Source organism: Enoplosus armatus, chromosome 9, assembly GCF_043641665.1.
Source record: "Enoplosus armatus isolate fEnoArm2 chromosome 9, fEnoArm2.hap1, whole genome shotgun sequence".
In the NCBI taxonomy this organism is placed as follows: domain Eukaryota; kingdom Metazoa; phylum Chordata; class Actinopteri; order Centrarchiformes; family Enoplosidae; genus Enoplosus; species Enoplosus armatus.
In genome coordinates this window covers 9,748,336-9,761,685 of record NC_092188.1, presented here as the reverse complement: position 1 = coordinate 9,761,685, position 13,350 = coordinate 9,748,336, and the positions used below count along the sequence as shown (strand labels likewise).

Below are 13,350 nucleotides of genomic sequence, written 5' to 3'. Positions count from 1 at the left end.
GGATTAGAAAAGACATGAGAAGTAGGTAAGGCAGAGTGAGGAGGGGAAACATATCTGGAGTCATAGACAGATCAGACAGCAGAAAGAGAGTGGAGATTGTGAGCAGTGAATGAGTGAACGTCAGAAAAAGAGAAAGGGTTAGGAGATCCTCTGGGTGAAGGTAAATTAAACAGCTGTCATTTCAAAGGTTAGGAGCAGGTTTAAAGGAGGAGTGTACAGGAAGGCAGTCGTAGTCTTAAGCTTAGATATTTTACACACAGGTGGAGGACTGTAATCGAATGGGCAGCAAATGGCTAAGATGAACTGCACAAAAGAGGAGTACAGTAAAGACGGGAGATGCTGTGATCACTGTCATGCAGGTGAGTCAACGTAAAGTTCAATTACCAACATTTCTTTTCTCTTTGGATACACTTCTTTATAGGAGTGTGCACATAGGACAGTAAATATTCAGTTTTTCAGCATCTCTCACATACTGTCTTTGCATTACAGCCTGACATCCGATTCTTTTGTATATCTTCTGTTTTCTCAACTCTTATCAGGTTCCTACATGCAAGCCGAGTGTGACGGCACGAAGCCGACCAAGTGTGTCGAATGTGGAAGTGGGCACTACACAGCCACAAAAAATACCTTGCCTCAGTGTCACGTCTGCAAGCACTGCAGTTCCAGTAAGTCACACACATGCACATACTGCAAACACAAACACTGTTCCTTCCTCTTCTCCTCCATGCTGCATGGACCTGTTTTCAATTGTTTCTTCATGTTAACACCATCACAAATCTTTAACATCTTCCTCTTTAACATGTTGAAGGCATGAAACCTCACTAACCTCCTGGAGGGGTCAGACACATAATCACGCTGTGTAGCCTTTGTTCAAATGTTTTTTTCAAGTGGAGATCCCAAAGTTTTGTGTGTATGTCAGGCTGAGTTTTAGGGAAATGTGTAGAGAATGATGCACAAGATGGAGTGATGCATTTTTTTTTATATATTAAATATTGATTTAAATCTTTCACTCAGTGTAAACATCGTGTAGTTTCAATGAAGAGGTGAGGGTTAGCCTCTGGTACAAGCCTATGCATGAAAACATGGTACTGTGGAATAAGATGATTTTAACAACCTTGAAAGTAATTACCTCCACACACATCTATTTAAACAGTTACTGGGTGCAGCCTCATGTATTGTCTTAGCACTCTAAGTAACTTTGTAACTCTGGTACAAAAGTGGCTCCAACAACAGCAGAGACAGCTGTAAAATGTGTCAAATGAAAAACTGACTTTTCAAACTGAGAATGTAACTGGAACATAAATCTAACTGTGATAAACATTAAACTTAATATCCTAAGTTTCTGAACTTTTGAACATAGTTAACTCATATTTCTAAGGCAACTTATTTACTCTCAAGTCAAGTCCAGTTAATTTTATTCATGTAGCCTGAAATTACAACTTTGTATCAGAAGACGTCAGAAGACGTCACCGTTCCTCTTTCCTATTGATGGATTACTGTACTGGACCAAAGCTTCTGTTTGAAGTGACTGTCAATATTTCTTGTTGGAGAGTCAACTGACTACAAGACACAAAACACACACAAAACCACTACAAACTGACAAAGTGACCAGATAGACCACAAAGCTACTGCAAAGAGACAAAAAATAACCACCAAGACAACTACAAAGAGGCACAAAATGTTTATAGATGAAAGAGATGCAAAACGACAAATATACAAGGGATGTACCCGTATCCAAATACGTTGTTCAGGAAAGCACAAATACTGCGATGGAAACAGAAAACTCTTCTACCCGAAGTCGCTTGTTATTTTTCAAGGGAGACTAAAGGACCACAAACCCACACAACACGACTACAAAGAGACAAAACGACCACACAGAGATGCAAAACGATTACAAAGAGACGCAACATGTTTGTTGTCGAAAGGGATGCAAAACAGCCTAAACAGCATAAACAGCCACAAAGAGACACAAAACGACTACAGAGACACAAAAGAAAGCAACAGAAGCTGGATCCCTCTTCCATGACAGACTACATCTCTCTTTGACTCTTTCAGGTAACAAGCAGAGGAAATTAAAGGACTGTACAGTTCAGCAGAACACAGAATGTGAGTGTGTGACTGGTTACTACTGTAATAATGATGGCTGTGACCACTGCCTGCCAGTTGGACACTGCCCTCCGGGTGAAGGGGTCAAGGTGCAAGGTAGGCCTCTATTGTAAAATGCAAAATAAATGATCATGTACTCCAACAAGCATCCACACCTTGTACAAACTGGCAACTGAAAAGACTCCACATCTCATTCCTTCTTGCAGCCACTCGCACGAACAATACAATATGTGCTCTGTGTGAAGAAGGGACCTACAGCAACGTAACAGATTTCCAGTCACCCTGTCGAGCACATACCAGGTCAGACTGCGTCATCACTATTACTGTTATTATTATATTATATATTATAAGCTGAAGGAGGATGTCGACGTATGTAATGTCATCAGATGTGAGTGAATGATTCATTAGTCATCCATCGACACGCAGCAGAAATGACGGTTGACATCTTCAGTCTACAAACCCAAAACATCCCACATCACACCTACATTATACCTTTCATCCACACTGTAGGAATGTTATAACTGTTTCTTTTTACATTCAATAGGTTTTACTGAGACAAACATGCCCAAATAAAAAAAAAAACATATTTTCCCATTTTTAATTGACTGTAGATACACTATAAAGTTTATTTATTAGTTTGTCTTCGTATGTCATTTTCAGATGTGAGGGCATCGGAAGAGAGTTGAAAACTCCAGGAACCGGAACAACTGATGCCATCTGTGGTAACTTCAAATCTAGTAGGTCTCCTTTTTTATCTTTAGGCTGCTGTTTCATATGTTTATCATCTATTCAGATCTTTGAGCATAAAAAAAAATCACTTGTGCAATGCAGCGGATGTTCCTGTCCTGAGTGATTCAGTGATTCATATATATAAATATACACATATGTCATAAGTTATTAAGAAAGGAAGTAGAAGTAGTAGAGATGGGAAATCATTCCAAAGGAAGAGAGTAAGACACTTGTTGCAGTTTGTGTCTTTCGTCTCTGACAGGAGATGAGGGTGATTCTGTCGTTGTGACTGGCTGTAAAGAGTAATTTCACCTTTAGAGATCTAATCTATATTTTTATAATAACAATGTGAAAGGGGTCGCTCGTAGTGACGAAGCTACAGAGAATTATCACCCAAATCTGCAGCTCCCCTCTTCTTTACTCCTTTGGTTCACTCTCATGGTGGCAGCTTTTTTTTCTTCCAAAAAGCTCTAAAAAAACCCCACCAACAGTTGTGACTTGCTGGTGAACACAATGGTGCACTTAGCAGCTAAAGAGTTAGATATTTCCCTCAGGAGCTGGTAGAGACCAAAAACAGAGCAGGTGGCCAAAACACTCCGTAACTGTTCGATTAGCTAACAAGTTTAGTTCACCGCATCAATTTAAATTTACTCAAGCAGTCAAAGGATGGATGTAGGAGTGGAGGGATGTGAGATAATTTGTGGAGATGGAGGCCATGAGTGTCTGTACAAAATGTCGTGGAAATCGATCCAGCAGACGATTAGATATTTTAGTCTGAACCAAGTGGTGGACCAACGGACATTGCCATCCCGCTAGCGTGGCTAAAAATGAATGGCTGTTGTGGACCTGCTAGGCTTTCTTCAATGGGCTTTACAGAAAGATTTCAGGCAGCAAGGTCCTTTTTGAGAATTATTATCGTTACTATTTTTTTTTCATATTGTAAGAATATAAGTATGAACAACATCACATGAAAGCAAATGTAAATTTACGCATTAAACTGTTGCACTCTTGCAATAAAGTATATTTAAAAAAAGGACAAACAACAGAAATAGAGCACAGGCGCATACAAAACAAAACCCAGCCAATAAATCAGGTCAAGTCACGAAGGTCAAAGTACCCAATCAGGTGACAGAAGCTGAGTTTTGTTTACCAGTGTCCACTGGGGAGTGAATAAGGGTGAGAAAGGGGGGGGATTTGTCAAACCAGTGTTCATTTTCACCACATTTTAAGTGTAAACAGGATCTACAGTATTGTACTGTAGTATTATACTGTATTATCAGAGTTTTCATTTCTGTGTCTGAAATAGTCAAATAAGTAGTCAAACACATCAAGTAAGAATAATATACAGATCTAATTTCCACTACTACAGATCTAACAGGTGGGAAATTTAACTGTGACACATTTTTATCTGGAAATATTTTCATAACACAAAAGGAAAAAGCTTTTCCAACCACAGATGCTGAGGAAAGACCTTTTTTCAGTATCAATAGGTGTACTGTAATGTAGCTGTAAGCAGAAATAAGGACATTTTAAAGTGTTTATTAATACCCTTTTATGAAGCATCTATAGCTGGCATACAACAGTTAAAGAATACTTGAAAACATAGTAATAGTATATGTATATGTGTACATGATTATATGTTGATCACAGTTTTAAATCCACCTGTGAATGACGTGTATGTGTATAAATGCTTCATAACAGACTGTAAGGATTTGCTGATGTGTGAAATAATAATAATAATCTACGTTATACAGTGTTGTCACGCATTTATTAACTGTATACATCAATTACGAATGCTTCATAAGATGAGTTGTAATTGTTGACCTGTGTGACCATCATTTACCAGTTACGGAATGAAATACAAATTGAATGAATTTTCATTCATAATAGTTAGTCTTTGTTGAGGAAATTGCAGAAAGCCATTCAGTCATTACCTTATTGACAATATTTCTGAGGAAACAAGAGCAGTATTCAGTAATCACTCACTCCCACTTTATTTCCTAGAAATTACTTGTGTAATCAGGAGAAAACCCTAATTACAATGTATTTGGGTCCCTCTAAAATCCTCTGTCTCTTTGTTCATCAGATTGTCACTGGATATTACCCGCAGGCCTGTGGTCAGGACTCGTGTTGACTGCACTCGTCCTGTTTGGTCTCATCTACTGGAGGACAAAACGCAAGTCAGACAGAGCAGGTGTGTACAGCGTGCCACATGTGTAGGTGTGTTTCGTAATTGTTATTCACACACTTTTGTTCTGATTCTTTAAAAAAAAAGAAGAGGCGCCGAAACAGTGTACATGCCTGCCTACTCACAGTAACTATGCATGTTGTAAGCCACAACTGTGAGACACAGTGTGTTTTGTCAGTCATACAGTTGAAGGTCACTGCTTAATTTTTTTTTCAAACACACCCTCCCACTGCTTCCTTTACAGTGGATTTATAGAAAAAATGAAAAAAAAAAAAAGATTTCCTTATATTAATTAGAATTAAGGTGTGGTATGGAGTTCATTTATGTAAGAAAAAGTGTAATCTCTGTGGTTTTATGCACAAAAGCAGAACATTTATGAGTTATTATAACCCAGGCAGGTTAAATAAGTGTCCGTGTAACATGATGCTAAATAAGCTCGACGAGAAACTGAATGGGGAAACCACATCCTGTACATATTCAGCCTGACACAGTTATTTGGTATAATGTGACGCATACTTCAGAGGCAGCTAACTCATACTGAGAAACAAGTCCTACGTATGCGACACAGTCCCATAACTGTTTTGGCTGATGTTGTGCTGTATTTCATTGACATTTACTGTATTTCCAGTGAAGCAATGTGCCAATACTGGAATTTACAGATGAAACACAACTAGTGACAGAAGTTTCAAGAACGAGCATGTTGTTCTGCCAATCTGAAAGTGACATCTGTGTCAAATCAAAAGTGCCAGTTGTCAATTTTAAAAGATTTTTAGTTGCTTTGGTTATGTTTACAGCAAATGATCATGTTCAGATGATCGTGAGAGAGAATACGCTGAGGTCAATGATTCCCAGTACAAGAGTCTTTGCATGTTGATATCTTTAAAGGGTTAATTCCACCCAAATTACTAAAAGACATATTTTCCTTCTCGTAGTAGTATCATGCCATAAAGATAGTTTCGGTTTTGTCTGCTGAGGTTTTGACATATCATTCTCTAAGATTTTTACCGCCAATGTGCAGAATCATGTATGTGCAGAGTTTGACACTAAAAGGCTGCTGAAAGCCTCTCTGCGCTCACCTGCAATCTGAGTTCAAGACGTGTACATCGGAGCATGTTTTTGTGACATCACAACTAGTTTGGACGTCCAGTATTTAACTTGAAACCTCCAGTTCACATACACTGAGAATGGGCTTTATGGTCCAGTTGTTGAACTATTGAAGTAAAACATATTTACATATCAGACGTGTTGTGTATTTTTATGTCTTAAAACATGTCTGGAGAGGATCTTTTAAGGAAATGTTCATCACTCTTCTGATGGCTTGATTAACTCATGGAGGGGTACCAGGGCAAAAATTAGCTGTGGGTCCCTGTTTGTTGTAATTTGGTTAGACTCAAGGTTGACACAGGGCTCCTCTACAAGGCAGGTAGACAAGACAGACAGTAATACAGGAGACACCTTAAGGCCCTCATCATTTCAACTAATATTGTGCATGGCATATTACCCCCCGAAAACATTTGGAATTATTCAAATTACCACAAACCAACCACACACAATGAATACAGGGCCTTTGGTGATCCAGCGGTCGTCCCTGTGGGTTTGAAAGGTTGTTGTAATACGATTACATTGTCACTCAGCTACGACTCACGATAGCTTCAATGGATTCCAATATTAACACAAAAAGTATATAAAAAGCTGTGTATTTAGCCTTATAATAGGGAACTGATGACTGGAAAATACTGAGCATACATACGAACAGCAGAGAAGTGAGTTATGCTGCAGGGGTTGAGTGACAACTTTATATTGAAGGTTTTTGTAGCTTTTTCCGCCCTAAAAACTTGACACCATTGGAATCTGTTGTAACTGCTGTGAGTCAAATCTGACCTCATCCTCCTTCTCTGTGAAAAAGGAAACTACCAACTTTTTTCAACCGCCTTTCAAGTCTAAATGATGTGAGTGTTTGATACTCAAAAGATACATTTAAGGAGGAGGATATTGAGTCACACTGAGCTGAAGTACATTTGAATTTTACAGGTTTATCAATGAAGAACTTTTCCTAGAAACAAGGTTGCTCAGCATGTCCAGATAATTATCAGGATCACATGTCATATCTGCTTGACTAGTGGTGCTCCAGAGCTGAATCTGTAGTTATTGAGAGATTAAAGCGCCACCTTTAGGCCAATAAATATCATCGCAGATAACGAGTTACCAAAACAACCTTTCAAATGAGATGAAAGTTGTCAATCTGCAGCACACGTGATGCGTTTGACTTAATTCAAACTATTCATCATGTCCACAAGAGGCGACCTTGTAAGTATATTGAATGATCTTGTTTTTGACCCTGTTTGTGGTATCCTCTGTGTGTGACAGCCAGGCCCAGTGTTCCCGTTACCCTGATTGACGTGGTTCCTGCAGTACCTGTCTGTCCGCTGAAGCTGCCCTTACCGTCCACAGAGCTGAACGGTTACTGCCAACAGAGCTGCACTGTGGACAGCTGCGATTTACCACTTTTGAACCCAGGTGATAAATCCCAATAAAAAGGTTTTTCTTGTGTTGTTGTTTTTAAGTATTTGTGGGCAACTTTTTATTCTTTTAATAGAGATTTTGACAGTAGAGAGATGACAGGAATATCCACAGCCGGATGTAAACCAGGGACATTGTGGTTCATGGTCGGTGCCTCTACCCCAAAGTCTCGATGCACCCCAAAATGTTCTTGGGTTACACATGAATAGATGTACAGTCAACACTTATGTCCTACATATCAGCCATGTGATGTGTGGTCTCAGAAAAAAAAAGAGAGGGGGCACTGAAAGGACTGATAAGTAAATTATGCGAATCGTACAATATGGTCCTCGCAGTCACCAGATCTCAACACCTTGTTGGACAGCGATCTCCACCGTCATTAAAACACCAAATGAGGGAATATCTTTTGGAAGACTGGTTTTCATTCTTCCTGTGGAGTTTCAAAGACTCTGAGAATCTACGCCAAAGAGCACTCAGGCTGCTCTGGCAGTTTGTGGTGGCCCAAGACACTTTATGTTGGTTTTTCCTTTTAAAGTGTCAACCATCTGTATATTAAAGTGAAAAATGTATTCCTTTTTGCAGCACTAGTCTATATCTATTTTCCATGCTCATAAGTGCTTTCAGCCCCATTAAGATGGCCATAAATCACAAAGTGCACAGCATGTTCGATGTAACATTACTTTGAAGGAGGGTCACACTTAACATTTAATTTTTTTTTTTATCCTCCTCAGATGATAACGCGGTCAGTTGTAGCACAGAGGAAAGCGTGGACAGCTGCCTTCCTATAACTAAATGTAAGGCTTCAGTTTCGTTCGCTGAATCCAGCCACGTCAATGGAAGCGCTGGATACTGCACCGGCGACTTCCGCAGGACCCACTCAGAGCCACAGGAGGACGAGTGGTGCCCGACATAATCACTGTACTGATGCAGCTCAGAGTCCTTCTGAGACTTGGAGATGATGCAACGATTTTTAAAACCTTTAACTGGATCTATTTATACCAAAGAGAGAGGGGGGAAAAAAAAGAGTAGGATTTCTCTTTTTCAGGAGTGTTGTTTCGGTGGCTGACGGTTTGTTGCCCCCTGCAAGACTTCAATGTGAATTTCGGCTCAAGTGATGTGATATTTCTGTGTTGCATTTACAATGAAGCAAACAGCTTAAAAAATGTATTTTAAGAAAAAACACTGGTGCAGCTCTATACTTCATTCCCTTTGATGTGAATTAGTCTTAGAGGAGTGAAGGCAGCGCTGTCTGTGTTTTTTAGCTACGGCTCAGTGGTGTCTCTATGTTAGAATAAGACTGTTGATATTCTGTTTTTCTTACTATAGACAAATCCCATGAAAAGGCCGTAACCAAGTATTTGTGGCCTGTTTTTAATTTTTTTTATGTTCGTAAAAACAAATGGGCTTGGGGATGAGTGCCACAGACAGAGTAGGGAAGTCGGAAATTGAAAGATGGACCCATCGTTTGTCTTTTGATGGGATTTGTTGATGAAAAGACACATTTAAAAGAATTCCTGGTTTACCCTTTAATGTAAACTATGTGTTTGTAATTACTGTCAAACCAACTACCAACCAGGTCGAGAATTGGTACATGAAAACTGTTTCTTTTAAAGCACATTGTAATGTAATGTAGTGACCTCTGAATTTTCTGTATTTATAAAACTATATAAACTTTATGATATCACACATGCACACACGCAGGCTCCTTACATTTCAGACTTGGAGAAAGATGTGATATATTACAGATGCAGCAGTGACGCCCGACAGATGTATGATTTGTTTATAACATAGTGAAGATAGTGCAATATAAGGAAGTATGTTGGGAATGTTTACACAAGTTGTTTCTGCTCCACTGCTCTTTTCTCAGTTAGTACCATAAAGACACAAACAATTAAGAACATGAACATATCAGTATTTTCACAGATATTCAGTCTTATTGTGATATTTCAAAATAATGTTGATTATAATTTAAAAAAAAAAACTTTAAACATAATTCAAATCTTGTACCAAGTCTATATTCTATCAAGAATAAAATGAGGTTTTTCACTGAAACTCATTTTCAGTTACTTCAATCAGCCTTCTTGAAGACTTGCTTGGCAACCACGTCTTGAACTCTCATCTCCTGCAGAGAGGAAAGAGACCATTGTGGAGGGGGGAGAAGAAAAAGGAGGAGGGGAGGAAGGGCGTTCCAGGGTGTTGGGAGGGGGGTGTAAATGAACAGTGAGAATCAATAAGACAGTTTGGCACATCAAAGGACAGTTAAATGAGTGATACACAAACCTGGGATTGTATCCAAAATACGACCCCAATCCCCCTCTCTCCTCTTCCCTATCCTTTGACCTCGTAATCCGTCTCCCACTCTTTCACCATCTACTTATCTCCTCCTTCTAGCCCCCTCCTGCTCCTCCTCCTCTTCCTCCAGCTCCCCCCTCACTCTCCTCTTCATTAGTCTCTCCCTTCTCCTGCTTTGAATTCCACCATTTTAAAAGAGCCTGATCCTCGCTGGTATTTATTTCCCAATTCTCTCCTGAATTTGGACACAACATCAACAACACACTGCTTTGTCCCGACTGCCACAGAGGTATTAGAAATCCTGTGAGAGCTATTTAGTGGAACAGTACTGATTGTTTTAAATCTTAATCAGCACTGACAGATAATCTATAAGCTTAAACTCTTTTACAACCACAATGAGCAGAACCAACGCTCTCCCTCGGCCCTGAGAGGGTGTAGCACTTTATTAAAAAGACGTGCATTCAAGAGTCTTCTCCCTCTTTTGTGTTTGCCTTCCTTTGTTGGGTTTTTTCCTCTCAGGCAGCCCCAAAGCTTCACAAACCCTTTTAATAAAAACAGCGCCGTGCAAGTAAATAAGGCAATGAGTAACTTCCAAACGCTCTCTTATTTGCATGTTCTCCCTCATTTAGCATATCAAGCATCTTTTTCCTTGTATGTTTTCACTTTCCTTGTTCCGTATCCCCCCCTCGCCCACCTCCTCTCTCTCCGTCTCTGCTTTGTCCTCACTTCTTTTCACTCCGTCCATACATCCTTACCAAATGCAGCTTGTTGCCCTCCAGCCAGTGTGTCCAGCCTCGTCCCCCTTTCTCACCCCGCTGTACACAAACCAGGTTGTCTCCTTCCCAGTTCACTGTAGTCTGCATAAGCACAGAGATGCTGTGTTACTGTGTGCAATTAGTATGTAAAGTGGCTCACCCGTTCAATCACACAGGGACAAGAGTCTTTGTGTACTACAAAAGGCTTCAAAACCTTTTTTTCTTTTCTTTTCTTTTGCTTCCGTTTGCACATTGTTTTTGTTTTGGAAACAAAGATAATGCTGCTAATTCTGATTCAGGTACTAGTTTCCTGATTTCTTCTAAACTGAAGGCTTTTTATTCATTGCTTTCTCTTTCTCACACTCACACACATCACTTATTGCAGGATCAAACCGGGATTTAAGCAGCGGGGGGTGATTACAGCACAAAGTGTCAGCAGCAGGTGGGTCAACTCTCCTCAGACATTCAAAATTAAAAAACACACAAAGCAAAACTTGTCCAGCAAGTAATGATACTTTATATTCACTGCATCAACAAGCCCGCACACGTGTCCAAACAAGCCAGTGTGCATATTGAGAAAAACAAAACAACAACACACCTGACAGGTACGGCCGTCCACCGGCCCCAGGTCCTCAGTGAATTCTTTTCCGATCGTGAAATCCATGTTGAAGTTCTTGAAGGTGGTGAGAGTGCGGATCTTCATGTCTCCTGTGGCCGGGTCATGGGTGATCTCTTTGGTGGGCTTCAACAGACACACAATCTTCCTCAGAGCAAAATTAATATCTAAGAGAAGATAAGTAATAAAACAGGTTAACATAACATGAGCTATACTTCATTGTTGCCTTATTAAAGGGGGGCTTTGTCTGTCCCACAGAGTGTATACACCCTCTGAGTGTGTGTGTGTGTGTGTGTGTGTGTGTGTGTGGAGGCCTGGGGTCATGTAAAGGACAAGGTGGTGATTTCACTACTCTGATATGTGCTGCTGCAAAGGAAGATGGTCCACATCATCAAATCAATGACTGAAGATGACCTCAAAGCAATGCAAATATAGAAGCTGCTTTAAAACAAAGAGCAACAAAAGTCTGAATGTGCATGTTATGTGTGAGCGGTTTCACTGCGCTTCTGTTAGGAGAGAAGATGGGTTTGTTTCAAGTGTCACGGCTGTGTAAAAAGCTACAGAGTCTTACCTAAAGCTGCGAGGTAGCTGTCCATATTTTCCTGCTCCACCATATGAAACGTGCCGGAATAGTTAGGTTTAGACATTTTGTTGCGTCCAAAACTCCAGACGAGCTGAAATCTCTACTTCTTGCTTTTTCCCCTCGAGTCAAGTCTGGATCCCACAGATGAGCTGCCGCCTTGTTTGATATCGGTGTCACTTACGCAACGTCTTTAAACAATGCCTGTACCGGATTGGACGGGAATGCGCGTAAAATGAGACTCTAGTTGTATCTGAAGCTCCTCTGCGCTGCAGGCGGCTCCACAGTCTCTTCCTCTCTGCTGGAGACTCAACACTGGTTTTGTGAAATCGTTTCCAGTCAGCTGTGACTCACTCAGGCAGAGAGCGGAGTTTTTCTGCAAGACCACATGCAGGGGGGAGGTTCGTGCATCCCTCCCAACGTGTCAGTCACAGGGATCAGTTGCAGGCAGAGGCGGTGCTTCGGTTCCCTGAAACATGTGGTGGGTGGGGTGAAGATGTAGCCTGCTGAGCACATAACGGCCCTGTGTGCTCATATACTGGGAGCTGACCGGTATGTTAATAGTCCCAGTGGGGTTATCTCAGTGGTGGAAGAAGTAATCAGATATTTTAGTAATACCACAGTGTAGAAATACTACTATGTTAAGTAAAAGTCATGCAAAATTTTACTTAAGTAACAGTACATATTATTAGCTTCAAAATATACTTAAAGTACTCAAAGTACTCATTATGCAGAATGGCCCATTTCAGAATAATGTTTGTTATATTATTGAATTATAATTATTGATGCATTCATGTGTACTTCATTTTAATGTTGTGTTTAATGTTTAATGTTGTGTTTAATGTGGGTAGCTCATGACCAAAATCATTCACCAAAGTCTCATCTTAACCTTTAATGTTATATCATCATTTATTTGTTGATTACATTTCGTCCTATTAATCTGAATCTGCAACTAAACTAAAGATGTCAAACAGTGGAGTAAAAAGTACAATCTGAATTGTAGATGAGAAGAAGTATAAAGTAGAATAAAATGGAAATAGTCAAGTAAAGTACCTTGAAATTGCACCTGAGTACAGTATTTGAGTAAATTTACTTTTACTTTCCACCTGAGTGAGTTATCTGAAGTCAAGACACAAGGTTTTATTTCAGATTTAGGGAAACACACTCCTGTTCAAACCCTGGGCAGCAAAACACACTCATAAATACTGTACCACTCATTTTCCCTTTACTTCATATACAGGTCAAAGGTCCAATTTGTGTTTTTTTGGCTCTATAAACAACACAAATTCAATCATTTAATGGATGAGGTTGTTTTCTAGATGACCAATCAGCATTTTTAACTTATTGCCCTAAACATTACTGATGTAGTAGAGACGATGTCATCACAAGGTCTAAAATTAAGTTTTGTTCTGAGCACTTTAAGGACTTGAAAGCTAATTCTTGACCTTGGAAACAGCAGTTGACAAAACACTGATAGGACTAAATTATGAATAACAATGCCACACTGTCTGGTGTTAGTGTTAAAAAAGTGTCGTCAATCAAGTCTTATCTTGGGTTATAGGAA

The 13,350-nt window shown here is 39.8% G+C and overlaps 2 protein-coding genes across 2 annotated transcripts; one reads left to right on the top strand and one right to left on the bottom strand.

The window, feature by feature from the left end:
• The first annotated feature begins 284 nt into the window (after positions 1-284).
• On the top strand, positions 285-8,579 carry LOC139289803 (tumor necrosis factor receptor superfamily member 5). Its single transcript, XM_070911441.1, has 8 exons — positions 285-359; positions 540-665; positions 2,056-2,202; positions 2,313-2,406; positions 2,767-2,843; positions 4,922-5,029; positions 7,391-7,540; positions 8,275-8,579. The coding sequence occupies exons 1-8, from the start codon at positions 290-292 to the stop codon at positions 8,454-8,456; spliced, it is 954 nt and encodes a 317-aa protein (XP_070767542.1). The 5' UTR covers positions 285-289; the 3' UTR covers positions 8,457-8,579.
• Positions 8,580-9,099: 520 nt separating this feature from the next.
• On the bottom strand, positions 9,100-12,089 carry rbp5 (retinol binding protein 1a, cellular). The gene is made up of 4 exons (XM_070911453.1): positions 11,778-12,089; positions 11,189-11,373; positions 10,591-10,692; positions 9,100-9,665 (listed from the first exon to the last, which is right to left on the bottom strand). The coding sequence occupies exons 1-4, from the start codon at positions 11,851-11,853 to the stop codon at positions 9,612-9,614; spliced, it is 417 nt and encodes a 138-aa protein (XP_070767554.1). The 5' UTR covers positions 11,854-12,089; the 3' UTR covers positions 9,100-9,611.
• Positions 12,090-13,350: the final 1,261 nt, after the last annotated feature.

Bases quoted from the DNA above. Each gene is read 5' to 3' on its own strand.
- rbp5 (XM_070911453.1), bottom strand. From the start codon at position 11,853: ATGTCTAAACCTAACTATTCCGGCACGTTTCATATGGTGGAGCAGGAA. The intron at 10,693-11,188 runs GTGTGTTGTTGT...GTGCTTATGCAG, and splicing joins TGGACGGCCGTACCTGTCAG to ACTACAGTGAACTGGGAAGG. The intron at 9,666-10,590 runs GTAAGGATGTAT...TCCTCTCTGCAG, and splicing joins AGGGCAACAAGCTGCATTTG to GAGATGAGAGTTCAAGACGT.
- LOC139289803 (XM_070911441.1), top strand. From the start codon at position 290: ATGGCTAAGATGAACTGCACAAAAGAGGAGTACAGTAAAGACGGGAGA. The intron at 2,407-2,766 runs GTCAGACTGCGT...TGTCATTTTCAG, and splicing joins CCCTGTCGAGCACATACCAG to ATGTGAGGGCATCGGAAGAG. The intron at 2,844-4,921 runs GTAGGTCTCCTT...TTTGTTCATCAG, and splicing joins CTGTGGTAACTTCAAATCTA to ATTGTCACTGGATATTACCC.